The 26,674-nt window shown below is 48.6% G+C and overlaps 1 protein-coding gene across 1 annotated transcript; it reads right to left on the bottom strand.

The window, feature by feature from the left end:
* Window positions 1–533: 533 nt before the first annotated feature.
* LOC141088177 (NADP-dependent alcohol dehydrogenase-like) lies at window positions 534–25,815 on the bottom strand. Its single transcript, XM_073574101.1, has 6 exons — window positions 25,795–25,815; window positions 21,891–21,976; window positions 15,054–15,595; window positions 14,883–14,938; window positions 2,482–2,556; window positions 534–1,181 (listed from the first exon to the last, which is right to left on the bottom strand). Exons 1-6 carry the CDS (start codon window positions 25,813–25,815, stop codon window positions 534–536), a joined length of 1,428 nt encoding a protein of 475 aa, XP_073430202.1.
* Window positions 25,816–26,674: the final 859 nt, after the last annotated feature.

Raw genomic sequence — 26,674 nt, 5'->3', positions numbered from 1 at the left:
AGCCAGATCAGTGCAAACAGGTGGTTGGTTAAATGGCAGATAATGCTTCCAGTATTTCCCAGCACTACCTGTCTTCCACACGGTCCAGTCTCACTAGCCAGGAGTCTGGACCACAGAATCCTCACCCTGATCCTCTTTCCTCCCACCATGGCGAGTCCCAGGAGCAGTAACGGCGTTAGGGGCAGGCAGACCAGGCAGCTGCCTAGGTTCCCCGCTAACCCAGGGGCCCCCGGGTAGCGGCACATCACACATCCGCTATGGGGCCCGTGAGGCGGGGGGGCCCACCTGCCGCTAGTGGCGACTCCCCCCACCGCCGCCACATTGAACTATACCGGTGTCTGCATTAGTATAGAAGTTGAACCAAAGCAAATGCCGAAATTCTTAAGTGGATTCTATCACTGTGAACAAAAAAATCATACACCAATCAGATAGGAGAATGTATGCATATAAGATATGATTAATCAGAAGCTGTAAAGTGCATTTCTACAAGGACAGCTCCATGGTCTACTTCCATATTTTCACTTGCAGTACGATTAGAATATCACAATACTCCGAGCTCCTGCCCCACTGCTAAGCAGTTCAAATGCTTCATTGATTTTTTGCAGGGCTAGCTTCTTGCTTACTAAATGTTCCAGATTGTTCCTTTTGTTCATATAATCTGTAACCAGTTTTGGGATATCAGAACCCTTGTAGCCTCCAAATATAGATCCTTTCAAGGTACGCCCTGTGACAAGCAAACCTGGATGCAAACAAAGTGTGTCCTTGGGAGATGCCACACCCAACACAACAGCAACACCATTTCCACAGTAAGTACACTGGAGAGCAGTCAGCATGGTTTCAGTGCGTCCTGCACATTCAATGGCAAAATCCACTCCTCCGTTAGTTAGCTCCGTAATGACCTCATGGATGGGTTTATCATAATCCTTTGGGTTTAGGCACTCAGTGGCTCCCAGTTGTAGGGCTTTTGGATACTTATCCTTATGTGAACCTACGCCAATGATTCGTGTAGCGCTTGCATCCTTGCATCCTACAATTGCTGAACAACCAACTCCTCCCAAGCCAAAAACAGCACAACTAGAGCGCTTGGTCACCTTAGCAGTGTTGACAGCTGCACCATATCCAGTAGAAAATCCACAGCCTATAAGACAAACTTCAACAAGGGCATGGGCATCTGGGTCGCCCTCCAAGGGCTGTGGGGTACTCGGTACCGGGCCAGTGTAAGTGGGATAAGTCACAGCAGCTGTGACCCGGTCCGTGGCCCTGGGCGCCCGAATCAATGGTGGTTTGTAATATAGTTTATGTGATAGTTTGTGACGCCACCTGTGGTGTTTGGCAAGCAAGATGGTAAGCCAACGCTGCGTGCAGATCCTCTGGGGCTGATGGTGTGTTGCAGCATAGATGGTGTAGCTCCCCACAGGTGAAGCTGTAACCCCAGGACAGTGTATAGGCGTAGGCGGTGTGAGGAATGTTGGTAGCCAGATGTAGCGGTGCTGACGGTGTTGGCGCACAAATGAATGGAAGACACCAGGGCTTGCAGTTCCAAAGCTTTACTCACAGTTCATGGTACACACTGGTGCCTGACTCCGGGGTAGAGACTCAATCAACCTCCCGGGCTAGTCAGGATTATCCTCTCCAACACTCTGCCAACATGTACCTTTCCTGAACGACTCCTCTATTGCGCCTTTTAGTGTGAAGAGCTCGAGCACCGTGGTACTCTGAAGTTCCTCCTGTCAGATGTTCCTAACAACTCTACTCGTATGGCAGACAGCTGTAGCCTCTCTTGGGGACTCCCTTCTCCGGAGTCCTGGCTCTCTATTCAGTTGCTGTTGTGCCCCAAGTCTTAGATGGGAGTAGTGCATTTACAGCCAACTACTCCACCGGTGTCTGCTGCAGAACCATAAGTGTCCATACAACCTCGGGGACCGGTCCCTGGCCTTGCGCTGAGAACCTATAGGCAGGGTTCCTCTTCCAACCCACAACTCCTCTCTGTTCTCCTACTCCTTCGTTCCGCACTGTTTCTTCTCTCTTTTATGGAAACTTAGGTTGCAGTTCTACGTCTTTCTCCTTCTGTTCCTTTTCCGTGCCAGATGGCTCAGGTCATTGAGGCAGCTGCAGCACTCCTTCCTCCATCCCTTCTTCCAGGGATCCCCACTCCTCCCGAGTGGCTCCCTTCCTTCCTTTCTGACCCTCTGTCAGACTGAACCTCCAGACTGATCTGTAATTCTAAACCTTCCCAACCTTTTATATATCTCAACTCCACCCACCTCCCAGCACATCTCGTGTTACGAAGCAAGGACCCACGAAAGGTGCGCTGCTACCCTCTAAGCATGGAGCCGCAATGTGGTCCTGCTGAACTATCCTGTGTGGGGTGCAGGTGTTGGAGTGTGGAAAGGAGTTCCCTACTTACCTAGGTGGTGGGGCACTACACCTTAGGAGAAGGTGCAGTACCTCTGTGGCGACTGAGCCTCAGGGGCGCCACACATCCACTTTGGCAACGCAAATGTCAGACACCACTGTGTATTCAGTAAATGTACTTGTGCATGCGTAATGATTAGTGTTGAGCTATACCACCCGATACTGAAAAATATCGTATCGGAATGGATCGGCCGATCTAAAAAAAAGTATCGGGTATCGCAGATTCCGATCCCGGAAGTCCCATTCAAGTGAATGGAACAGAAATATCGGAATTAAAAAAAACCCTTTCTTTCCCTGTAGGTTAATTCTACATGAAGAAAAACAACTAATAATAATGTAGAATGTATTGTGGGAGGTGTAGGAGACATTAAAGCCATAGAGGTTTAGCCCAATCAAATGGAATAGCAGGATTTTTTTTTTTTTTTAAAGACGTTCGTAGTTACAAAGATATTGACTATGTTAAAGTCTTTAATTTTTTGTCAGATATGTATGTTTCACTACTTCCATGCTCTTTACCTTCTTTTTTACTTCTCCCACACTTTCTCCTTCATGATCCTCAGCAGCAGCATCTTTTTCATCAACTTCTTCTTTTTCTTCTTTTTTTTCTTCTTTTTCTTTTTTTTTTTTACATTCTTCATATTCTTCTTATTCAACTATTACTCTTCTTCATATTCTACTTCATCTTCTTCCTATTCTTCTTCATCATATTCTTATTTGTGTCAGGCATTCCTGTAGTTGTTATCTATAAAAGTTTGAAGATTACACCTTCCGTTCAGCCTGTCACAAAAGATTTACAACAGGATTTGTCCGCGTTCAGTTTGTCCTGCAGCAGCAGGCCTTTTCCAGGGGCACCACGAGGAGGAACGGACACACCCCTGTTGTGAGTTCATTTTTCCCTTCACCGTCGCTGTCTGATGAACTCCCTCTTCTGGTGAAGGAAGGTAGTGAGGCTGATTACCAAACACCTGATCTGGTAGATGATGACTGGGTAACAGGAAATTCTGACTGGATATAAGGCAGCCGACGCCCTTCTGAGTCGCTGGTGATTTCTCTGATGGATTCTTGGAGACCAGTCTGATTCCTGCTTCCCAAAGATAAATTTTTGCTCTGCTATTGAACTTATTAGTTTTGTTTTGTTTACCTTGTTTTTTGGAGTTCAGCCATCCCCGGTCGGGGGTGTGCTGAGTTCCATTTTTGTCTCTTGGCTCTGTCTTCAGAATTTACCTGAGTGCTGATATAGCGACTTCAGGGCCTGTTTTTCCTATCAGACGGTTGGGACATTTTTTGGTAGGGTTTTTTATGGATTGCAGACAGCAGCTTTTCTGTCCTGTCCTTTTTAGTTAGCTTGGGCCCCATCGTTTGCTCAACCTATCTTTCTATCTGTGTTAGTGTTTTCATCTTGCTTCACCGTCATTATTTGTTGGGGCTGCCTATTGCTTTGGGGTCTGCTCTGGGGCAGTTTAGATTTCCCCTTTCTTTCTTTAGGCCTATTTAGTTCTCTGGCTGTGATCGAGGGGTCTAGGGCATCGTAGGAACCCCCCACGGCTACTGTTAGTTGTTGTGGATAGGATGAGGGGTCTGCAATCTGATAGCTACCAACCTCTCCGGTTTTTCTGGACTTAGCTTGTATTTTTGTTTTTTCCTCCTTCGGTGACTCATTCATAACAGAATTACCAGCCATACCGCAGATCCTAGGGTACTCAATAGCAGGAAAGAATTGTAAAAAAAAAAAGAGAGTTTGTCAGAATGTTTTTTTGGTTTTTTTTTGTGTATATTTCTTCCTCTATGTCTCTGAGGCCGTAGGGGGAATTTTTTTTTTCTTTCTCAATGGAGATGAAGCAATTGTCTGATCGTGTGGAGCAGCTCACTGCTGAAGTGCGGGGAATTTCCGCCTATCTTGCTCATTCACATGCTGCTGAACCAAAGAACCCTACTCCTGATGTGTTTTTGGGGATCGGTCTAAATTTTTGAATTTTAAGAATAATTGTAAATTATTTTTTGCCTTGAAGCCTAACTCGTCGGGGAGCTCCGCGCAGCAGGTTAAAATTGTCATCTCTTTGCTGCGCGGCGATCCCCAGGATTTCTTTGAAACCTGATGATCCTATTCTTACTAATGTGGACGCATTTTTTCAAGCCTTGGGGTTGTTGTATGATGAACCTAATGCTATTGATCAGGCTGAAAAGGCCCTGCTGGCATTGAGCCTGGGTCGGGATTCTGCAGAGTTGTACTGTCAAAAATTCCAAAAGTGGGCGGTCCTTACTACCTGGAATGATGGTGCCTTGGCAGCTCTCTTTCGGAAGCGTTTGTCAGAAACCGTAAAAGATACTATGGTGGTCTCTTGGCTCTGTCTTCAGAATTTACCTGAGTGCTGATATAGCGACTTCAGGGCCTGTTTTTCCTATCAGACGGTTGGGACATTTTTTGGTAGGGTTTTTGGTAGGGTTTTTTACGGATTGCAGACAGCAGCTTTTCTATCCTGTCCTTTTTAGTTAGCTTAGGCCCCATCGTTTGCTCAACCTATCTTTCTATCTGTGTTAGTGTTTTCATCTTGCTTCACCGTCATTATTTGTTGGGGGCTGCCTATTGCTTTGGGGTCTGCTCTGGGGCAGTTTAGATTTCACCTTTCTTTCTTTAGGCCTATTTTGTTCTCCGGCTGTGATCGAAGGGGTCTAGGGCATCGTAGGAACCCCCCACGGCTACTGTTAGTTGTTGTGGATAGGATCAGGGGTCTGCAATCCGATAGCTACCAACCTCTCCAGTTTTTCTGGACTTAGCTTGTATTTTTGTTTTTTCCTCCTTCGGTGACTCTTTCATAACACACCCCCATACACTGCTTAGTCTTCTTCTGCTAATAAATTTGATAATATCCTTTGCTCAGATTTTTAGTCTTATGCTTAATGTTCTTCTGCTTTTGTTTTTTATGCTTCTTGGTCTTCTGTCTCTTGTTGTTCTGCATCTTGGTGGTTGTCTTCCTGTTCTTTGTCCTCTTGGTCATCTTATTCAGGGTCATCTTTTAGGTATTCTTCTGTGTGGTCTTCAGGGTATTTGTCTTCAGGGTCATTTTCATGGAGATCCAGAGTGAGAATCAAAAACCATTTCCACAAGCTTGAACTTGGAAAAGTAGCAGAAGTTACAAGAAGGCTGAGGAACTGTCGAGAACCAGCTGACGGTACTGGAACCCGGAGTGGCAGCAGAATGAACAAGAGCCAATGGCGCAACCGTGGACCAGCTGACTGTGCTGGAACACAGTTACTAAGCAGGAGGTACCTGTGCTCCAAAGCACTACCAAGGACCAGCAGACGTTGCTGGAACTCGGATACCAAGAAGGAGGCACCTAGGCCAAAGGCACTGCTGAAAACCAGCTGACGGTGCTGGAACCCGGATGGGTAGCAGAAGCTACAATACTCAATGGAACTACCGAGAACCAGCTGACGTTGCTGGAACCCGGATGGGTAGCAGAAGGTACCCATGATTAACAAAGTTTTGCATCCGCGAGCAGGCCGCAGTTACCGAAACCCACAGTCCTACAGGGGGTGCTTAGTCTTCTTCTGCTAATAAATTTGATAATATCCTTTGCTCAGATTTTTAGTCTTATGCTTAATGTTCTTCTGCTTTTGTTTTTTATGCTTCTTGGTCTTCTGTCTCTTGTTGTTCTGCATCTTGGTGGTTGTCTTCCAGTTCTTTGTCCTCTTGGTCATCTTCTTCAGAGTCATCTTTTAGGTATTCTTCTGTGTGGTCTTCAGGGTATTCGTCTTCAGGGTCATTTTCATGGAGATCCAGAGTGAGAATCAAAAACCATTTCCACAAGCTTGAACTTGGAAAAGTAGCAGAAGTTACAAGAAGGCTGAGGAACTGTCGAGAACCAGCTGACGGTACTGGAACCCGGAGTGGCAGCAGAATGAACAAGAGCCAATGGCACAACCGTGGACCAGCTGACTGTGCTGGAACACAGTTACTAAGCAGGAGGTACCTGTGCTCCAAAGCACTACCAAGGACCAGCAGACGTTGCTGGAACTCGGATACCAAGAAGGAGGCACCTAGGCCAAAGGCACTGCCGAAAACCAGCTGACGGTGCTGGAACCCGGATGGGTAGCAGAAGGAACAAGAGCCAATGGGACAACCGTGGAACAGCTGACGGTGCTGGAACACCGTTACTAAGCAGGAGGTACCTGTGCTCCAAAGCACTACCAAGGACCAGCAGACGTTGCTGGAACTCAGATACCGACAAGGAGGCACCTAGGCCAAAGGCTCTGCCGGGAACCAGCTGACGTTGCTGGAACCCGGATGGGTAGCAGAAGGTACCCATGATTAACAAAGTTTTGCATCCGCGAGCAGGCCGCAGTTACCGAAACCCACAGTCCTACAGGGGGTGCTTGTCCTATTGGCACTATGGAACCAGCCTTTTTTACCAGAACCCGCAGCCCAAATAGGAAGCACCGAAACTGCAGGCACCATAGACTCGGCTAACCCTACCGCAACACGACAGGACAACGTATCGGTGGCAAAGTGACGTTGACACTACCCGGAAACAGCAGGCGTGCTGTAACAAGGCTGGGCAGGAGGGAGTACCCGTGCCAAAGACACTGCCGAGAACCAGCTGACGGTGCTGGAACCCGGATGGGTAGCAGAAGCTACAATACTCAATGGAACTACCGAGAACCAGCTGACGGTGCTGGAACCAGGAGGGGCAGCAGAAGGAACAAGAGCCAATGGCCCAACCGTGGACCAGCTGACGGTGCTGGAACACGGTTTCTAAGCAGGAGTTACATGTGCTAAAAAGCACTACCAAGAACCAGCAGACGTTGCTGGAACTCGGATACCGACAAGGAGGCAACAATGCCAAAGGCTCTGCCGGGAACCAGCAGACGGTGCTGAAACCCGGATTGGTAGCAGAAGGTACCCATGATCAACAAAGTTGCAAGGCCGCGAGCAGGACGCAGTTTCCGAAACCCACAGTCCAACAGGGGGTGCTTGTCCTATTGGCACTACAGAACCAGCCTTTATTACCAGAACCCGCAGCCCACATAGAAAGCACCAAAACTGCAGGCACCATAGACTTGACAAACCCGACCGCAACACGACAGGACAACGTATCGGTGGCAAAGTTACATTGACACTACCCGGAAACAGCAGGCATGCTGGAACCAGGCTGGGCAGGAGGGAGTACCCGTGCCAAAGACACTGCCGAGAACCAGCTGACGGTGCTGGAACCCGGATGGGTAGCAGAAGCTACAAGAGTCAATGGAACTACCGAGAACCAACTGACGGTGCTGGAACCCAGAGGGGCAGCAGAAGGAACAAGAGCCAATGGCACAACCGTGGACCAACTGACGGTGCTGGGACACGGTTTCTAAGCAGGAGTTACCTGTGCTGAAAAGCACTACCAAGAACCAGCAGACATTGCTGGAACTCGGATACCGACAAGGAGGCAACAATGCCAAAGGCTCTGCCGGGAACCAGCAGACGGTGCTGGAACCCGGATGGGTAGCAGAAGGTACCCATGATCAACAAAGTTGCAAGGCCGCGAGCAGGACGCAGTTTCCGAAACCCACAGTCCAACAGGGGGTGCTTGTCCTATTGGCACTACAGAACCAGTCTTTATTACCAGAACCCGCAGCCCACATAGAAAGCACCAAAACTGCAGGCACCATAGACTCGGCAAACCCGACCGCAACACGACAGGACAACGTATCGGTGGCAAAGTTACGTTGACACTACCCGGAAACAGGCGTGCTGGAACCAGGCTGGGCAGGAGGGAGTACCCGTGCCAAAGACACTGCCGAGAACCAGCTGACGGTGCTGGAACCCGGATGGGTAGCAGAAGCTACAAGAGTCAATGGAACTACCGAGAACCTGCTGACGGTGCTGGAACCCAGAGGGGCAGCAGAAGGAACAAGAACCAATGGCACAACCGTGGACCAGCTGACGGTGCTGGAACACGGTTTCTAAGCAGGAGGTACCTGTGCTAAAAAGCACTACCAAGGACCAGCAGACGTTGCTGGAACTCCGATACCAAGAAGGAGGCACATAGGCCAAAGGCTCTGCCGGGAACCAGCTGACGGTGCTGGAACCAGGCTGAGCAGGAGGGAGTACCCGTGCCAAAGACACTTCTGAGCTGCAACTGGCGATGTTGGAGCCCAGGGGTCAATCATGCAGCAGGCTGAGGCCTACTTCGAGCTAGTTTTATATTGGTTGTACACAACTACTGATTTTAACCGGGCTCCACTTGGGCCTCTGGTTCTACTGTCTCTAGTATTTCCCCTGGCCTACAACCCCGCCAGTCGCCGCTCTGAAGTGGCGTGTGCACAATCCACACTTGTTCCTGTGTGACTGGGGCTCAGTCACGTCAGTTGATCCACTAATGTGTGTCCGGCAAGGTCTCCTGCTCTGTCCACATTCCGACTACTAGTAATGAGAATGGGGACAGAGCGGCAGACATTGCCGGACACACATCAGTGAATCAACTGACGTGCCTGAGCCACAGTAACACAGGAACAAGTGTGGATTGTGCACACGCCACTTCAGAGCAGCGACTGGCGGGGTTGGAGGCCAGGGGAAATACTAGAGACAGTAGAGCCAGAGGCCTAAGTGGAGCACGGTGGAAAATCAGTAGTAGTGTGATTTTGGAGGCAGCAGGAGACTTTGCCATCCACATAGCAGGGGAACAGCAGGCGTTACTGAACCCCACAGACACAGGAGCGAGTGTTTGAATCTGTGCAGACAGCACTTCCAAGCTACAACTGGCTGTGTTGTAGCCCAGGATCAATGCTCCGAGCAGGCTGAGGCCTACTTGGAGCGAGGAGAAAATGCGTTGCAGTGTGAGTTTGGAGGCAGCAGGAGACATTGCCATTCACACAGCAGGGGAACAGCTGGCATTACTGAACCCCACTAACACAGGAGCTAGTGTGTTTTGCTCTGTGAAGACGGCACTTCTGAACACCAACTGGCGTTGTAGAAGCACAGGATGAGGCATGGAGCAGGCTGAGGTCTGATGTTGTTGGCATGTGGATGGAGCAGGAGACTTTGCCGTCTACACAGCAGGGGAACAGCTGGCATTACTGAACCCCACTAACACAGGAGCTAGTGTGTTTTGCTCTGTGAAGACGGCACTTCTGAACACCAACTGGCGTTGTTGGAGCACAGGATGAGGCATGGAGCAGGCTGAGGTCTGATGTTGTTGGCATGTGGATGGAGCAGGAGACTTTGCCGTCTACACAGCAGGGGAACAGCTGGCATTACTGAACCCCACTAACACAGGAGCTAGTGTGTTTTGCTCTGTGAAAACGGCACTTCTGAACACCAACTGGCGTTGTTGGAGCACAGGATGAGGCATGGAGCAGGCTGAGGTCTGATGTTGTTGGCATGTGGATGGAGCAGGAGACTTTGCTGTCTACACAGCAGGGGAACAGCTGGCATTACTGAATCCCACTAACACAGGAGCTAGTGTGTTTTGTTCTGTGAAGACGGCACTTCTGAACACCAACTGGCGTTGTTGGAGCCCAGGATGAAGCATGGAGCAGGCTGAGGCCAACTTGCAGCCTGTTTTATAGAGGTTGTAGACTACTACTGATTGTAACCGTGCTCCACTTAGGCCTCAGGCTCCACTGTCTCTAGTATTTCCCCTGGCCTCCAACCCCACCAGTGACAGCTCTGAAGTGGCGTCAGCACAATCCACACTTGTTCCTATGTTACTTGGGCTCAGTCCTGTCAGTTGATCCCCTGATGTGTGTCCGGCAAGGTCTCCTGCTCTGTCCTCATTCATACTACTAGTAATGGGAATGTGGACAGACCAGGAGACTTTGCCGGACACACATCAGGGGATCAACTGACGTGACTGAGCCCCAGTAACTCAGGAAGAAGTGTGGATTGTGCAGACGCCACTTCAGAGCAGCAACTGGCGGGGTTGGAGGCCAGGGGAAATACTAGAGACAGTGGAGCCAGAGGCCTAAGTGAAGCACGGTTAAAAATCAGTAGTAGTTTGAATGTGGATGGAGCAGGAGACTTTGCAGTCCACACAGCAGGGGAGCAGCTGGCATTACTGAACCCCAATAACACAGGAGCTAGTGTTTTTCTCTGTGCAGACGACACATCTGAGCGACAACTGGCTGTGTTGAAGCCCAGGGATTATAGTTCAGGTGGTAGAAACATGAACACAACAGGAGACCTGGATACAGTTGCCAACCAATTATTTAGTCGGGAAGAGGACTGGCAAATTCTGGGGAGATCCAGGCCTTGTTCATTTTCAGAAAAGTAAGCCGGTCAACGTTATCGGAAGAAAGTCGCGTGCGACGGTCTGTTAGTACACCACCTGCGGCATTAAAGACGCGTTCCGATAATACACTGGCAGCAGGGCAAGCCAGCACCTCCAATGCATACTGGCTAAGCTCTGGCCATGTATCCAGCTTAGAGACCCAAAACTTGAAGGGGGAAGAGCCATCTGGGAGTACACTCACAGGGCAAGACATGTAGTCTGTCACCATCTGATGGAAACGTTGCCTCCTGCTGACTGGAGCCGTCAGTGATGGTGTAGACAATTGTGGCGGACACACAAAACTTTGCCACATTTGGGCCATAGTGGTCTTGCCTTGTGCTGAGGCTCTGCCTCTGCTCCCTCTTTGTGCCGAGTTTCCTCCACTGGCTCGACGCACAGAGGTGCTTTGTAAAGCACTAGCACCACTGCTGTCGGGTGGAATGGAAAACATGATGGACTGCACCAGTGTGTCTTGGTACTCCCGCAGTTTACACTCCCGGTTCAACGTTGGTGTGAGGGTTTGCAAGTTGTCCCGGTAGCGAGGATCTAGGAGGGTGTACACCCAATAATCAGCCGTATAGAGAATGTGGGCGATGCGACGGTCGTTTCTCAGGCACTGCAGCATGAAGTCAACCATGTGCTGAAGACTCCCAACTGCCAAAGAACCGCTGTCCCCTGCTTGAGGCGTGATCTCTGCCTGCTCTGCATCTCCCCACCCTCGCTGTACATACTGATTAGAGCTTTGTGTACCTCCCTCCTCTGGAGAGATGTCTTCCTCCTCCATCGACTCCTCCTCATCCACCTCACAAAGTGTCCCCTGCCTAGGCCTTTGTGAGGAAGCACGTGGCGCAGACTGTCCAGTAGCAGATGGCATTTGGGACTCCTCATCCTCCACCTCTTCCAAAACCTCATCCCTTAGTGCTTGCAGTGTTTTTTGAAGCAGACAGATAAGGGGGACAGTCATGCTGACTAGTGCATCATCTGCACTCGCCATCCGCGTGGAATCATCGAAGGCACGCAAAACGAGGCAGATGTCCTTCATAGAGGCCCAGTCAGTGGTGCTGAAGTGTGACCGGCGCACAGTGCGACTTGTTTGCGCCTGATGCAGCTGGTACTCCATGACTGCTGCCTGCTGCTCACACGACCGCTCCAACATATGTAACGTAGAATTCCACCTGGTGGGTAAGTCACATATGATGCGATGTTCCGGAAGGCGTAATCGGCGCTGCAGAGCAGCAAGGCGCGACCTTGCCGTGCTGGAACGCTGCAAGTGAGCGCACTCTATGCGGACCTTGTGCAGCAGTGCATCAAGATCCGGATAGTCGCTCAGAAAGCTCTGCACGACCAAGTTGAGCACATGTGCCAGACATGGGATGTGAGTGAGGTTGCAAAGGCCAAGAGCTGCCACCAGATTTCGGCCATTGTCACACACTACCAAGCCCGGCTGGAGATTCGCTGGCAGAAACCACACGTCGCTCTCCTGCTTGATGGCATTCCAGAGCTCCTGCGCTGTGTGGCTTCGATTCCCCAAAGAAATTAATTTCAGTACGGCCTGTTGACGTTTGGCCACGGCTGTGCTCATATCGGTCATAACAGGCTCCTGCTGCGCTGTTTCAGAGGAACTTGAATAGGAGGAGGAGTCAATGTGTACAGACTGGATTCCTGCAATCCGTGGAGTTGGCAGAACACGTACAGTGCCACTCTCCAGATCTGTACCCGGCTCAGCAACATTGACCCAATGGGCAGTGAGGGAAAGGTATCGTGTCCCTGTCCATGGTTACTGGTCCACGCATCGGTGGTCAGGTGGACCTTGCTACTGACGGCGTTTAGTAGCGCATGTTTTATGTTTGCCTCCACATGTTTCTGCAGGGCAGGGACGGCTCGCCTGCTGAAATAAAAGCGGCTGGGCACGGTGTATTGTGGGACCGCCAATGCCATGAAGTCCCGGAAGGTGTCAGTCTCCACCAGCCTGAATGACAGCATTTCAAGTGCCAGTAGTTTGGCAATGCCAGCATTCAGAGCCTGTGCTCGGGGATGGTTTGCTGAGTATGGTCACCTTTCTCCCATGCCTGTGCTACCGATGGCTGTCGAGTGGCCTGGGAGTGTGAGGATGACTTGGAATGTGGTGCTGTGGGTGGAATGTCACAGGGTCTCCGGACAACAGTGCCAGAGGTTCTTCCTTGGCGATCCTGTGAGGAAGCCGAACCAGCTGTGTGTGAGCTGGAGGAAGAGGCCCCAACACGAGCTGAAGAGGTGGTAGGTGGTGCTGTACGTTGGCCTACGTCTTCAGTGTGTCTGTGTAACTCCACCTCGTGCTTGGTCCGCACATGTTTCCACATATTAGTGGTATTGAGGTTGCTGACATTTTTCCCTCTTTTGACTCTCTGATGACACAGCTTGCATTTGACAAAGCAAATGTCATCTGCAACTGTGTCAAAAAAGGACCACGCACTGCAAGTCTTGGGAGCGCCCGTTTTGCCTTTACCGCAGCAGTGGGGTACGGTGAGGTCCTACAAAGCTGCGCATAAAGGACTGTTGCCTGCTAAAACTGGGGGATGCTGACTCACTGGTGCCAACAGCAGGCACAGACTCCCCACGTCCTCTCCCTGCAGAATCCCCACGTCCTCTCCCTGCAGAATCCCCACGTCCTCTCCCTGCTGAAACTCCACGCCCACGTGCCTTACTCCCTGCCTTCTTCATCTTGCTAGACTGAGAAAGATAGGCAGAAAAGTACAAAGGGGGGCCTTAGTGTGCTTATTCCTGAACAGCTGGTTACAGGTATAAGAAACACTAATTTTATGAAGTGTGTGTATCGACTACACTTTAATGGGAGCTAATGTGGCCTACACAACTTTCAACTGTAGTGTTTGGTGAACTTTGCTGTTTTTTTGGGGGGGAAAAAAAAATAAAATGATGTGATCAAAGATTTGAAAGTGAGAGTATCACCAACTTTCTGGAGCTATTACAATGCAGGCAGGTAACCTACAATGCAAAAGATGAGGCTCCAAAAAATTTGGGTAATACTAATCTGGCTGCAGCTGAAGGGCACAAGCCAGAAAAAAGGCTCCTCTACTCCTATATAGTGTTTGCAACCAACCAATGTAGATGGATATGGATGGATGCACACTAATAGGAGAAGAAAAAATGAGCTGCAATTAAAGAAAAATATGTGCAAGGCAGTGACGCACGCTGAGCAGCCTACAACCAGACGTAGCTGCCGGACACACTACTCAGCGTGAGCTGCACTCACACACAGTCAGAGACCTCTCAGACAGCCGTGAACAGTGCAGCTAAGTGGGCACTAGCACTGACAGGCTGCAGAAAGGCTCCGCTGTGTACTCCTAGAGTGTTTGCAACCACCATATATGGATACGGATGGATGCACACTAATAGCAGAAAAAATGAGCTGCAATAAAAGAAAAATGTGTGAGGCAGTGACACGCTGAGCAGCCTACAACCAGACGTAGCTGCAGGACACACTACTCAGCGTGAGCTGCACTCACACACAGTCAGAGACCTCTCAGACAGCCGTGAATAGTGCAGCTAAGTGGGCACTAGCACTGAAAGGCTGCAGAAAGGCTCCGCTGTCTACTACTAGTGTTTGCAACCAACGTATATTGATTCGGATGGAAGCACACTAGATAGAATTTTTTAAAAATAAGCAGCTCAAAAAGAAAAATATGTATGAGGCAGCAGTGAGGCATGCTGGGCGGCCTACAACCAGACGTGGCTGCAGGACCCACTCCACAGCGTGAGCTGCACTCACACAGCCCTTGCAGACAGCTGTGAACACTGCTGCTAAGGAAAAGAAAGCTACAGTGGTGGTTTATGTAGCCTGGGTAAAGCACAATATTGTTTTGAGAATCGCTATTTCTAACTGTCCCTCACAGTCTTCAACAGCAGCCTGTCCCTAACTGAATTCACAGCCGAGTGACCAGAAATGGCGGCGGCTTTTATAGTGCATCATGACATCATTTCAGCAGCCAATCACAGCCATGCCAATAGTTTACATGCCTAACAGGATGTGCCCACACTTCTGAGGATTCCCATTGGCTGAATCAAAGCGAGCGGGCTGATAGCATTATGGGAACTTCCCATTCCGTTATCCGATACGAAAAAAGTATCGGAAGTCAGTATCGGAATTCCGATACAGCTAATATCGGCCGATACCCGATACTTGCGGTATCGGAAAGCTCAACACTAGTAATGATAAATCGCTTTCCCTTTACAGGTAAATCTGCTTGTACCATCATCCATCAGTCCTGATTGAGCTCCAAATGCAAACTCTAATTTTTTGCAGATGTTACTGTGTGGGCCATCGCAAGCTCTGCACGATTTCTTTTGACTTCATGAGCAAACAAGCAACACCATTTCCACAGTAAGTACACTGGAGAGCAGTCAGCATGGTTTCAGAGCGTCCTGCACATTCAACGGCAAAATCCACTCCTCCATTAGTTAGCTCAGTAATGACCTCATGAATGGGTTTATCGTAAACCTTTGGGTTTAGGCACTCAGTGGCTCCCAGTTGTAAGGCTTTTGGATACTTATCCTTATGTGAACCTACTCCAATGATTCGTGTAGCGCTTGCATCCTTGCATCCTACAATTGATGAAAAACCAACTCCTCCCAAGCCAAAAACAGCACAACTAGAGCGCTTGGTCACCTTAGCAGTGTTGACAGCTGCACCATATCCAGTAGAAAATCCACAGCCTATAAGACAAACTTCAACAAGGGCACCGTCATCCACTTTGGCAACGTAAATGTCAGACACCACAGTGTATTCAGTGAATGTACTTGTGCATGCGTAATGATAAATCGCTTTGCCTTTACAGGTAAATCTGCTTGCACCATCATCCATCAGTCCTGATTGAGCTCCAAATGCAAACTCTAATTTTTTGCAGATGTTACTGTGTTGGCCATCGCAAGCTCTGCACGATTTATTCTGACTTCATGAGCCTTTGGAGGAGCTACTTCAATATCTTCAATGCTGAGGGGCTTGCATGGTTCCCAGGCAATAGCGGCCTTGCATTTAATAGCCTTTCCTGCGGTGCTCATGGTGGTTCCGGTTCAAAGCAATGATGGAGGAGAGAGCGTCAGCTGATGCCTCCTCTCCCATCATTCCCCTCTGCCTCTGACACTGCGGGTGTGTGATGACATCATCGCGCACTCACTGTGTGCCAGGCAGTGCAGCCGTTGAGACAGGAGCCCCCTGAGGAAGCGACGAAATATCAAGCGAAACGTGCGTTGGGGAACGTGGTCACAGCACGGGCAGTCATTATGGGTAATTAACCTCTTCATTCTTTACTTAGTCATGTAGCGGTCTTTGCATACGTAATGTATACATAAATATATTTATTGTTGATACTGTGGTAATTGCAGGTACGCAGGATGCAGTGACGAGTCGCGAGACAATTTGGTGCTTTCTATAATAACTTTTATAAGACTAGAGGGAACTTTCCTCAGTCACGGCTTGATCACCAAAAGCGGTAATGGAGCGCCGACACCAGGGTCTAGCGGGGTACTCGGTATCGGACCCGTTGATCTCAATGGGAGTGTCACGGAAGCTGTGACCCGGTCCGTGGCCCTGGGGCTCCATGGCAAAAAAGGGGGTGAATGAACAATGAAATAAAGTTTATGAATAGTTTGTGACGCCACCTGTGGTGTTCGGCAAGTGAGGTGTTAGACCGACGCTGCACGCAGATCCTCTGGGACTGGTGGTGGGTTGCAGCCAAGATGGTGAAGCTCCCCACAGGTGGAGCCGTAGTCCCAGGGCAGTGTAGATGTAGCAATGGAGGAGAGGCACAGGCGGTGTAGAGGCCGTTGCCCAGATGTAGCTTTGCAGGGTGTAGTGATGCGGGAATAAGTGGAGGACACCAGGGCATGTAGTTCCAAAGCTTTACTCACAGTCTGCAGTTCACACAGATGCCTGCCTCCATGCTGTGTCCTCCGGGTCCTGGGCTCAGTCAACCTCCAGGCAAGATAGGATGCTCCCTTCGAACACTCCGCCAACATGTACCTTTCTGAATGTCGCCTCTATAGCGCCTTTTACTGAAGTACTCCTAGTACTGAGTTACACTGGAGTGCCTCCTGACAGATGTTCCCAAGAACTCTACTTGTACAGCAGACAGCTGTAGCCTGCTTCGGGGACGCCTTACTCCTGAGTCCCAGCTCACTATCCAAGTTGCTGTTGTGCCCCCAAGTCTTAGATGGGAGTAGCTCACTACTCCACCGGTGTCTGCTGCAGAGCCTTCAGTATCCATACAACCTCGGGGACCGGGCCCCGGCCTTGCGTTTAGAACTTCTAGGCAGGGTTCTCCTCTAACCAACGTCCTCTCTGTTCCATTTTTCTCCTTCATTCTGTACTAATCCCTCTCTCTCATAGAAGGTCAGGTTTCAGTCCAATGTCTTTCTCCTTCTTTCCTTTCCTGTGCCAGCTGGCTCAGATCACTGAGGCAGCTGCAGCACTCCTTCCTCCATCCCTCTTCCAGGAATCCTCACTCCTCTCCGAGTGACTCTCTCTCTCTCTCGCTGACTGACTGACTAACTAACTCTTCCTGCTCTTTATGTAGTCTAAACTCCACCCGCCTCCCAGCACGTTTCGTGTTCCAAGCAGGGAACCACCAAAGGTGCTCTGCTACCCTCTAAGCAAGGAGCCACAATGTGGCTTTGCTGAACTACCATGTTGTGTGGGATGCGAGTGTTGCAGCGTGGTCAGGAGTTCTCACCTTGCCTGGATGGTGGGGCACCACACCTCAGGAGGAGGTGCAGTACCTCTGTGGCGACTGAAGCCTCAGGGGTGCCACAGTAACACGGGTTGCCCTCGCAGGGGCTCTAAAACAAGCAAACACAAACGGGTAGAACACGACTACTTCCGGCAATAGACGGTCACTATAGGGCCGCGGTATGGCTGACTACGGGTCCGTAAATATATAGTCAACTTAGCCGTCCAGGCGTCCCTCGCCATTCGGGATGGTGGTCTTTCGGCGTAGTAGTCGCTGGGCCCAGTTGCTGAGGCGTTGGCGTAGTCTTCGCACGCTCCAGCGCTCTGATGACACTGGAGCCCCACAGGCCCCGGCTGAGTCCTTGGACGGATGGGCCGCAGTTCCCAGACTGGGGCAAGTGGCAGCGATGTAGGGTGGCGAATCACAGACCACCCGCGCAGCTAACGGCTGCGACGGGGAGTCCACGGCCAGCAGAGGCTCGGCCCCTGCTGCGAACCGGTGCGGGACAGTGGTGGCCGGCGGCGGCACTGTACTTGCCGCGAACACTGGTGAGAGCAGGGCGACTGCGGGTGGCGGGTAACAGGTCGCTGCCGCGGGGTGGAGCGAGATGGCAGCGGCCGCGGGTAGGCTGCAGCCGCGGGCTGGAGCGGGGCAGCAAATCTCGGATGATCGCCCTGCCACCGTCCCTCTGGAGTCCTCAGTCGGCATCTTCCCTGGCACTGGTAGGTCGCTCTATCTTGCAGTCGCTCCCACAGTCTCCTGCTGCCTCTGTCACAGTCTGCTGACTCATCGTCCCGGGGATTCCCCGCCTCCTTTATATTGTTCCCTCCTCCAGCCCATCTGTCTGTCACAACAGCCTGTCCACGAACTCTGTCCCCCGGGGACAGTTTCCCCCGGACCCCAGATGATGACTCCCTTGGTTCCGGTCCGGACACTCGACTGGGGCCATTCCTCCCACACTACCATGGTGATGTTTATGATTTAGGGGCACTTGTTCAGCATACCATTGCACTGCATGGTTGGCTATATGAGCCTCCTGATACTGAGTGAATCAGCTGCCTGATGTTTACATTAACTCTTTCTATTACTATTGGTTTGACATAGGTTATTTTTTGCTCTGTCCTGCTATTATGTTCTGCTCATAGTCTGTGGCCATCAGTCTTGTGGATCATGTGTATTCATACATACTAATTGACTTGATATATTTTATTGTACATTTTACTATTTATGTAATTGATGAACTTCTGTATTAATAAATACTTATTTTTCGTTGTATATGGTAAACTCATTTTTTTCTCTGTATTTTCTGATATGTATCTGAGTTTATATACATGAAATTTTCTTGACTTTGTGCTGGTACTTTTTATGTTTATGTAGGAGCCAGACGGGAGCAGCGCATGGCACGAGGAGAGGTGAAAATTGTGGAGTTTTTTAATATATCAGTGAGTTCTGGACTGTGGGGCCATTCTCGGGGGGGGGGGGGGATGTGGACTGTGTTATATATTATGTGGGCTGTGTTATATTCTATGTGGGCTGTGTTATATATTATGTGGGCTGTGTTATATTCTATGTGGCTGTGTTATATATTATGTGGCTGTGTTATATACTATGTGGACTGTGTTATTTACTATGTGGGCTGTGTTATATATTATGTGGCCTGTGTTATATACTATGTGGCTGTGTTATATACTATGTGGCTGTGTTATATTCTATGTGGGCTGTGTTATATTCTATGTGGCTGTGTTATATACTATGTGGCTGTGTTATATACTATTTGGCTGTGTTATATACTATGTGGACTGTGTTATTTACTATGTGGGCTGTGTTATATACTATGTGGGCTGTGTTATATACTATGTGGCTGTGTTATATACCATGTGGCTGTGTTATATTCTATGTGGCTGTGTTATATACTTTGTGGCTGTGTTATATACTATGTGGCTGTGTTATATACTATGTGGGCTGTGTTATATACTATGTGGGCTGTGATATATACTATGTGGCTGTGTTATATACTATGTGGCTGTGTTATATACTATGTGGGAAGTGTTACATATTATGTGGACTGTGTTATATACTATGTGGGCTGTGTTATATACTATGTGGGCTGTGTTACATACTATGTGGACTGTGTTATATACTATGTGGACTGTGTTATATACTATGTGGGCTGTGTTATATACTATGTGGCCTGTGTTATATACTATGTGGGCTGTGTTATATACTATGTGGCCTGTGTTATATACTATGTGGGCTGTGTTATATACTATGTGGACTGTGTTATATACTATGTTGGCTGTGTTATATACTATGTGGCCTGTGTTATATACTATGTGGCCTGTGTTATATACTATGTGGCTGTGTTATACACTATACTATGTGGCTGTGTTATATACTATGTGGGCTGTGTTTTATACTATGTGGCTGTGTTGTATACTATTTGGGCTGTGTTATATTCTATGTGGCCTGTGTTATATACTATGTGGCTGTATTATATACTATGTGGCTGTGTTATATACTATGTGGCTGTGTTTATATACTATGTGGGCTGTATTATATTCTATGTAGGCTGTATTATATTCTATGTGGGCTGTGTTATATACTATGTGGCTGTGTTATATACTATGTGGATTGTGCTATATACTATGTGGCTGTGTTATATACTATGTGGGCTGTGTTATATACTATGTGGCTGTGTTATATACTATGTGGGCTGTGTTATATATTATGTGGGCTGTATTATATTCTATGTGGGCTGTGTTATATTCTATGTGGCTGTGTTATATACTAAGTGGGCTGTGTTATATACTATGTGGACTGTGTTATATACTATGTGGACTGTGTTATATACTATGTGGTTGTGTTACATACTTTATAGGCTATGTTATATGTTATGTGGCCTGTGTTATATACTATGTGACTGTGTTATAAAGTATACTATGTTGGTGGGTTATATACTATGTGGCTGTGTTATATACTATGCGGACTGTGTTATATACTATGTGGCTGTGTTATATACTATGTGGGCTGTGTTATATACTATGTGGGCTGTGTTATATACTATGTGGACTGTGTTATATACTATGTGGCTGTGTTATATACTATGTGGACTGTGTTATATGGGATTTGGATGTTTCGCCCCCCGCAGTTCGCCCCCAGCAGTTCGCCCCCGCACATTTCGCCCCCAGCATTTTGCCCCCAGGGTGTTTCGACCCCGCACATTTCACCCCCGCACATTTCGCCCCATACCCAAGGAGCTGCAGCTGTGACAGGTAAGTATGTCAGTTTTTTTGTGTTCTAGGGTGATAATACTCCTTTAAGGCCAGCCAGATGAGACACTGGGTGAGCTGCTGAAAAGGCAGCCACAGGAATCCCCAGCAATTGGGGTCCTGTATATTTTACCCTCAGGTATGTTCAGCCCTAGATGTTTTGTTCCCTGCATGTTGACCCCAAAAGCTGAGGGTGAAACATCAGGGGTCAACATGCTAGGGGCGAAACATCAGATGGCGACCCATCCAGGGACAAAATGCTGTAGGTGAAACATCCGGGGGCGAAACATCCAGGGGCGAAACGCTGGGGGTGAAATGTGCGGTGGCGAAACATCCTGGGGGCCAAATGCTGGGGGCAAAATGTACCTGGGGCGAACTGCTGGAGGCAAATTGCTGGGGGCGAAGCTTCCTATAACCGCTCTTAATAGGGTGCATTTCCTGGAGTTGGACAATGCATTATTCTGCACATTGCTTCCTTCTAGAATTCCTGCCCATGATAAGGAGATTAAAGATTTTCTCTATTTCCTATTTTCAGTAACAAAACAAAGGTTCAGGAAGAAGATGAGCTGATAGAAATAATAAGTGATGACCCAGGTAAGTACAATAATGTGGGTCTATAAAAAAAAAGCAAATGAACTGCATATTTTTTTTTACTGCTTAAAGGGTAGGAGAACTTATTTTTTGGATAGAGGAAAAAACGATTGTACCGTGATGGAAAAAGCGGACACATTGACCAAAAATGGATGAAAATTTTCTCTTTGCATGCAAAAACAGCCCCAAAACATCTGAATGAGGCCTAAAGGTACTGTCACACTTAGCGATGTACCAGCGATCCCGACCAGCGATATGACGCGGTCAGGATCGCTGGTGCATCGCTAAGTGGTCGCTAGTGAGCTGCCACACTGGCAGATCTCACCAGCGACATCGCTGGGGACGGGGGTCGCTACTTACCTGTCACACCAGGCGATCCTGCATCCTCCCGCCCGGCTCCACGTGTCGCTCGTCATCACAACAGGAAGCTGACGACGAGAAGCGGTCCTGAACGTTCTCGCGCGATCAGCGATAACCGGGGGGGAGCGGGTTGTAGGTAAGTATCACACACAGCGATATCGCTAGCAATATCACTATAACGTCACAAGTTATAGCGATATTGCTAGCGATATCGCTTAGTGTGACAGTACCTTTACTAATTTTGAGTTGGCCTCCTCCATTACACCCAAAGAAATAATTACATTATCTTCTCCTGTTTTTCACAAACAGAGCGTCCCTTCAATATCAGAAAAGAGGAAATAGTGGACTGGGTAAGGTCAGTGGAAGGCTGAAAGAGACGAAGAAAGAATACAATCAAGATTTATAGATAACATTATTATTATTATTATTATTATTATACAATTTATAGCGCCATTTATCCATGGTGCTTTACATGTGAAAAGGGGCAAATATAGACAAGTACAATAAACATGAGCAGTACAAGACACACATAAGTACAAAAGGAGAGAGGACCCTGCCCGCAAGGGCTCACAGTCTACAGGGTTGGGTGAGGATACACTAGGAGAGGGTAGAGCTGGTTGTGCGGCGGATCAGTAGACTGTGGGTCACTGCAGGTTATAGGTTTGTCGCAAGAGCTGGGTCTTCAGGTTCTTTTTGAAGGTTTCCATGGTAGGCGAGAGTCTGATGTGTAGGGGGAGGGAATTCCAGAGAATCGGGGAAGCACAGGAGAAGTCTTGTATGCGGTTGTGGGAAGAAGAGATAAGAGGAGAGTAGAGAAGGAGATCTTGAGAGGATCGAAGGTTGCATGCTGGTAGGTACCGGGAGACCATGTCACAGATGTAAGGAGGAGACAGGCTGTGGGTGGCTTTGTATATCATAGTTAGGGTTTTGAACTGGAACCTCTGCACAATAGGAAGCCAATGAAGGGCTTGGCATAGGGGAGAGGCTGGGGAATAATGGGGAGACAGGTGGATTAGTCGTGCAGCAGAATGTAGGATGGATTGGAGTGGTGCCAGAGTGCTAGAGGGGAGGCCAGAGAGTAGGAGGTTGCAGTAGTCAAGGCCGGAGATGATAAGGGCATGCACTAGTGTTTTTGCGGTGTCATGGTCAAGGAATGCACGGATCCGGGAAATATTTTTGAGATTGCGACAGCAGGAGGTTAGGGTTTGGATAAGTGGCTTGAAAGCGAGGGCAGAGTCGAGGATCACCCCGAGGCACCGAGCATGCGGGACTGGGGAAAGTGAGCAACCATTGACATTAATGGATAAGTCTGGTGGAGGGGTAGAGTGAGATGGGGGAAAGATTATGAATTCTGTTTTGTCCATGTTCAGTTTTAGAAAGCGAGCAGAGAAGAAAGCTGAAATAGCGGACAGACATTGTGGGATTTTGGTCAGTAAGGAGGTGAGGTCAGGTCCAGATAGGTAGATCTGCGTGTCATCGGCATAGAGATGATACTGCAAACTGTGGACTTCTATGAGCTGTCCCAGGCCAAAGTTGTAGATGGAGAAGAGTAGGGGTCCTAGAACTGAGCCTTGAGGAACACTGACAGAGAATGGGAAAGGTGAGGAGGTGGTGTGGGAGAGGGAGACACAGAATGATCAGTCTGTTAGATATGATGAGATCCAGGATAGGGCCAAGCCTGTGATGCCCAGAGATGAGAGAATCTGGAGCAGGAGGGAATGGTCCACAGTGTCGAAGGCAGAAGACAGGTCCAGGAGAAGAAGGACTGAGTATTGTCGCTTGCTCTTGGCGGTTAGTAGGTCGTTGGTGACTTTAGTTATGGCAGTTTCAGTTGAGTGGTGCAGTCGGAAGCCTGATTGTAAGCGGTCAAAGAGGGAGCAGGAGGAGAGGTGGGAGGACAGTTCAAGATGGACAACATCAACAATATCATCATTACCACCAGTGAGATCATCACTACCATCATCATCATTACCACCAGTGAGCTCATCACTACCATCATCATCATTACCACCAGTGAGATCATCACTACCATCATCATCAATACCACCAGTGAACGGTTTTGTCAGCAGATCGTCAGTATTCTCACAAATAAATCTAAAGAGAATAGAACATCAGAAAGTTTCCTGAATGCAAAAAACTTTCTTAAAAATAAAAGCAGAAAATGTGATAGTTTCACATTTATACCTGTACGTACTGTGACAAATGTTGTCTGTGTAATCATATTATAATATTTATTGCCCCCAATTTTTTTTAACTCTCAACTTTTTTTTTTATTTCAGTCTTTGACATATACCCTTCACTTTTCTACTGTTGGGATATGGGTATTTTTTCCTTAAAATTCATGTATTTGGGGCTAAAAATCATTTTTTCAACTAGGTTTTATTAATGAACTTTACACCAAATGAGATGTCCCTTTTCAGAGATTCCTTGACGAGGTGGGTTGGGTTGATCTTTGAGGGATGCGTCCGCCATGCAGGGTCGGTTTTAGACAAAGTGGGGCCCTTGGCAAAAGCTTAAAGTGGGTCTGCAAATGCTCACATATCGCTCCATCACTCAGAAACATTTCTGTTGTATTTACTTGCGCTGAGTTCAGGCCGCTAAACGAGCCCGATCGACAATATTGAAGTCATTCAACGCTTGTTTCCTGGAATTTTTAGGGTATCTGCACACGTTCAGTAATTGGCAGCGATTTGTATGCAGCGCATGTCCGCTACGTCCATAGTGTTGCCAGCTATTGAATGCAGGTGATTCTGAATGTGTCCATTGAACTGTGCGGAATTAAACCTTCAAATACATTGTACGGGTGAGATTTATCTTACGGAGGCTTGTGTCTCTGCAAGATAAATAGACATGCTGCGAACTGGAGAGACACGCCACATGTCCATCTCTGGGTGATCCGTGGGCATCGGTGCACGCACAGTAGGCATGGGATTTCTTGAAATCCCATCCGCTATGCTGTAACATCTGGATGCTGCACAGGTACGCAGCATCCAACCCACATCATTTACTGACCGTATGCACCTACCCTTACTCTGGCTGAGGGAGAATGATTGGTGCAGATAGTCCTTGATACTGTATAATGCAGGTCCCATATAGTACATATAGTAAAATGCGCTCCCATGGTCCTTGATAGAGTATACTGCAACCCCCCTCAGAGTATAAAGCAGCCCCTCAGAGTATAATGCGGCCCCCCACAAACACACACACATAGTGCAGCCCTCACACACAGTATAATGCAGAACCCACACCCACAGTATTATGCAGCCCCTTCAGAGAATAATGCAGCTCCCTCAGAGTATAATGCAGCCCTTTCAGATTATAATACAGCCCCCCCACACACACAGTATAATGTATACCCCCAGAGTATAAAGCAGCCCCCTCAGAGTATAATGCAGCCCCACACACACAGTATAATTCATCCCCCCACAAACACACACAAAGTATAGTGCAGCCCCCACACACAGTATAATGCAGCCCCCCACACAGTATAATGCAGCCCCCACACACAGTTTAATGCAGCCCCCACACATACAAAGTATAGTGCAGTCCCCCAAACACACAGTATAGTGCAGTCCCCCCACACACACAGAATAGTGCAGACACACAAAAAAACAGTATAGTGCATTCTCCCCACACACAGTATAATGCAGACAACACAGTATAGTGCAGTCCCCCACACACAGTATAGTACAGCAGACAAACACACACCAAAGTATAGTGCAGTTCCCTCATACACATTATAGTGCAGCAGACATACACAACACAGTATAGTGCAGCCCCCTACACACAGTATAGTGCAGACAACACAGTATAGTGCAGTCAACCCCACACACAGTATTGTACAGCAGATATACACACTCCAAAGTATAGTGCAGTCCCTCCATACACACTATAGTGCAGCAGACATACACAACACAGTATAGTGGAGGCCCCCCCACACACAGTATAGTGCAGACAACACACTATAGTGCAGTCCCCCCACACACAGTATAGTACAGCAGACACACACACACACCAAAGTATAGTGCAGTCCCCCCATACACACTATAGTTCAGCAGACATACACAACACAGTATAGTGCAGTCCCCCCATACACACTATAGTTCAGCAGACATACACAACACAGTATAGTGCAGTCCCCCCATACACAGAATAGTACAGCAGACACACACACACAGTACTTACCTGCTGCTCTCGCTTCTGCATACTGCAGAGCTTCTCAGCTTCAAATCAGCTCCCCTGTTGGTACATGCTGAGTCAGAGGCGAGTGATGGGAGAGGGAGCATCACATGATGCTCTCTCCTTCATTACTGCTTTCAACTGTATCGGCATCTATAATTTGATATGATTATTAACAGGTTGGCTTAAGATTATTTCAAGGTTTTCTATGGGTCTGATCACTTTGATAATGGCTACAGTAACGAGGCTTACGGAGCGGAGTCGCATGTGTACGAGGTGTACGGAGCGGAGCCACGTATGTATGAGGTGGATGGAGCGGAGCCGTGTGTGTACGAGGTGTATTAAGTTTGAAAGGAATGGCGCCCGCCAGCTCAAATTTTTTTTATGTGCGGCACATTTACTCTGCCGAGTTTGAGACCTCTGCTGTAAAGTGTCAGATCACTGATCTGACACTTTGCAGTGCACTGTGTAAGATCAGCGATCTGACATGTACTGCAGGAGGCGTTCTCAACGCCTAATCTCAGCAGGCACTGAGAAATCCACCTCCCTGCAGGACCCCGAAGGCCCCCGCGGCCATCTTGGATCCGGGGGCCTGCACTGTTCCCTGCGTGATTCTTCCCTATGCCCATGTTTGATCGCAGTGTGCCAGGGGTTAATGTGCCGGGGGCAGTCCGTGACCGCCTCTGGCACATAGTGCCGGGTGTCAGCTGTGATAATCAGCTGAGACCCGGCCACTATCAGCGGCGCTCCCCCCGTGAGCGCTGCTGATCGCTATGACGTACTATCCCGTCCATGGGAATTAAGTCCCAGGTCACATGGACGGGATAGTACATCATATGACAGAAAGGGGTTAATATGGAGCATCTTATAGGGCCACCATTAACCT

The sequence above is a fragment of the Dendrobates tinctorius genome, unplaced genomic scaffold (genome assembly GCF_039654945.1).
Source record: "Dendrobates tinctorius isolate UK_male_01 unplaced genomic scaffold, ASM3965494v1 ptg000038l, whole genome shotgun sequence".
Classification (NCBI taxonomy): Eukaryota; Metazoa; Chordata; class Amphibia; order Anura; family Dendrobatidae; genus Dendrobates; species Dendrobates tinctorius.
This window is presented reverse-complemented; position numbering and strand designations above follow the sequence as displayed.

Excerpts from the sequence above, each read along its gene's own strand:
- LOC141088177 (XM_073574101.1), bottom strand. The coding sequence starts at position 25,815 with ATGCAGAAGCGAGAGCAGCAG. Across the intron at positions 21,977-25,794 it reads TGCAGAAGCGAGAGCAGCAG|CCTTCCACTGACCTTACCCA; the intron begins GTAAGTACTGTG and ends CGTCTCTTTCAG. Across the intron at positions 15,596-21,890 it reads GAAAAACAGGAGAAGATAAT|AGCTTGCGATGGCCAACACA; the intron begins GTAATTATTTCT and ends TAAATCGTGCAG.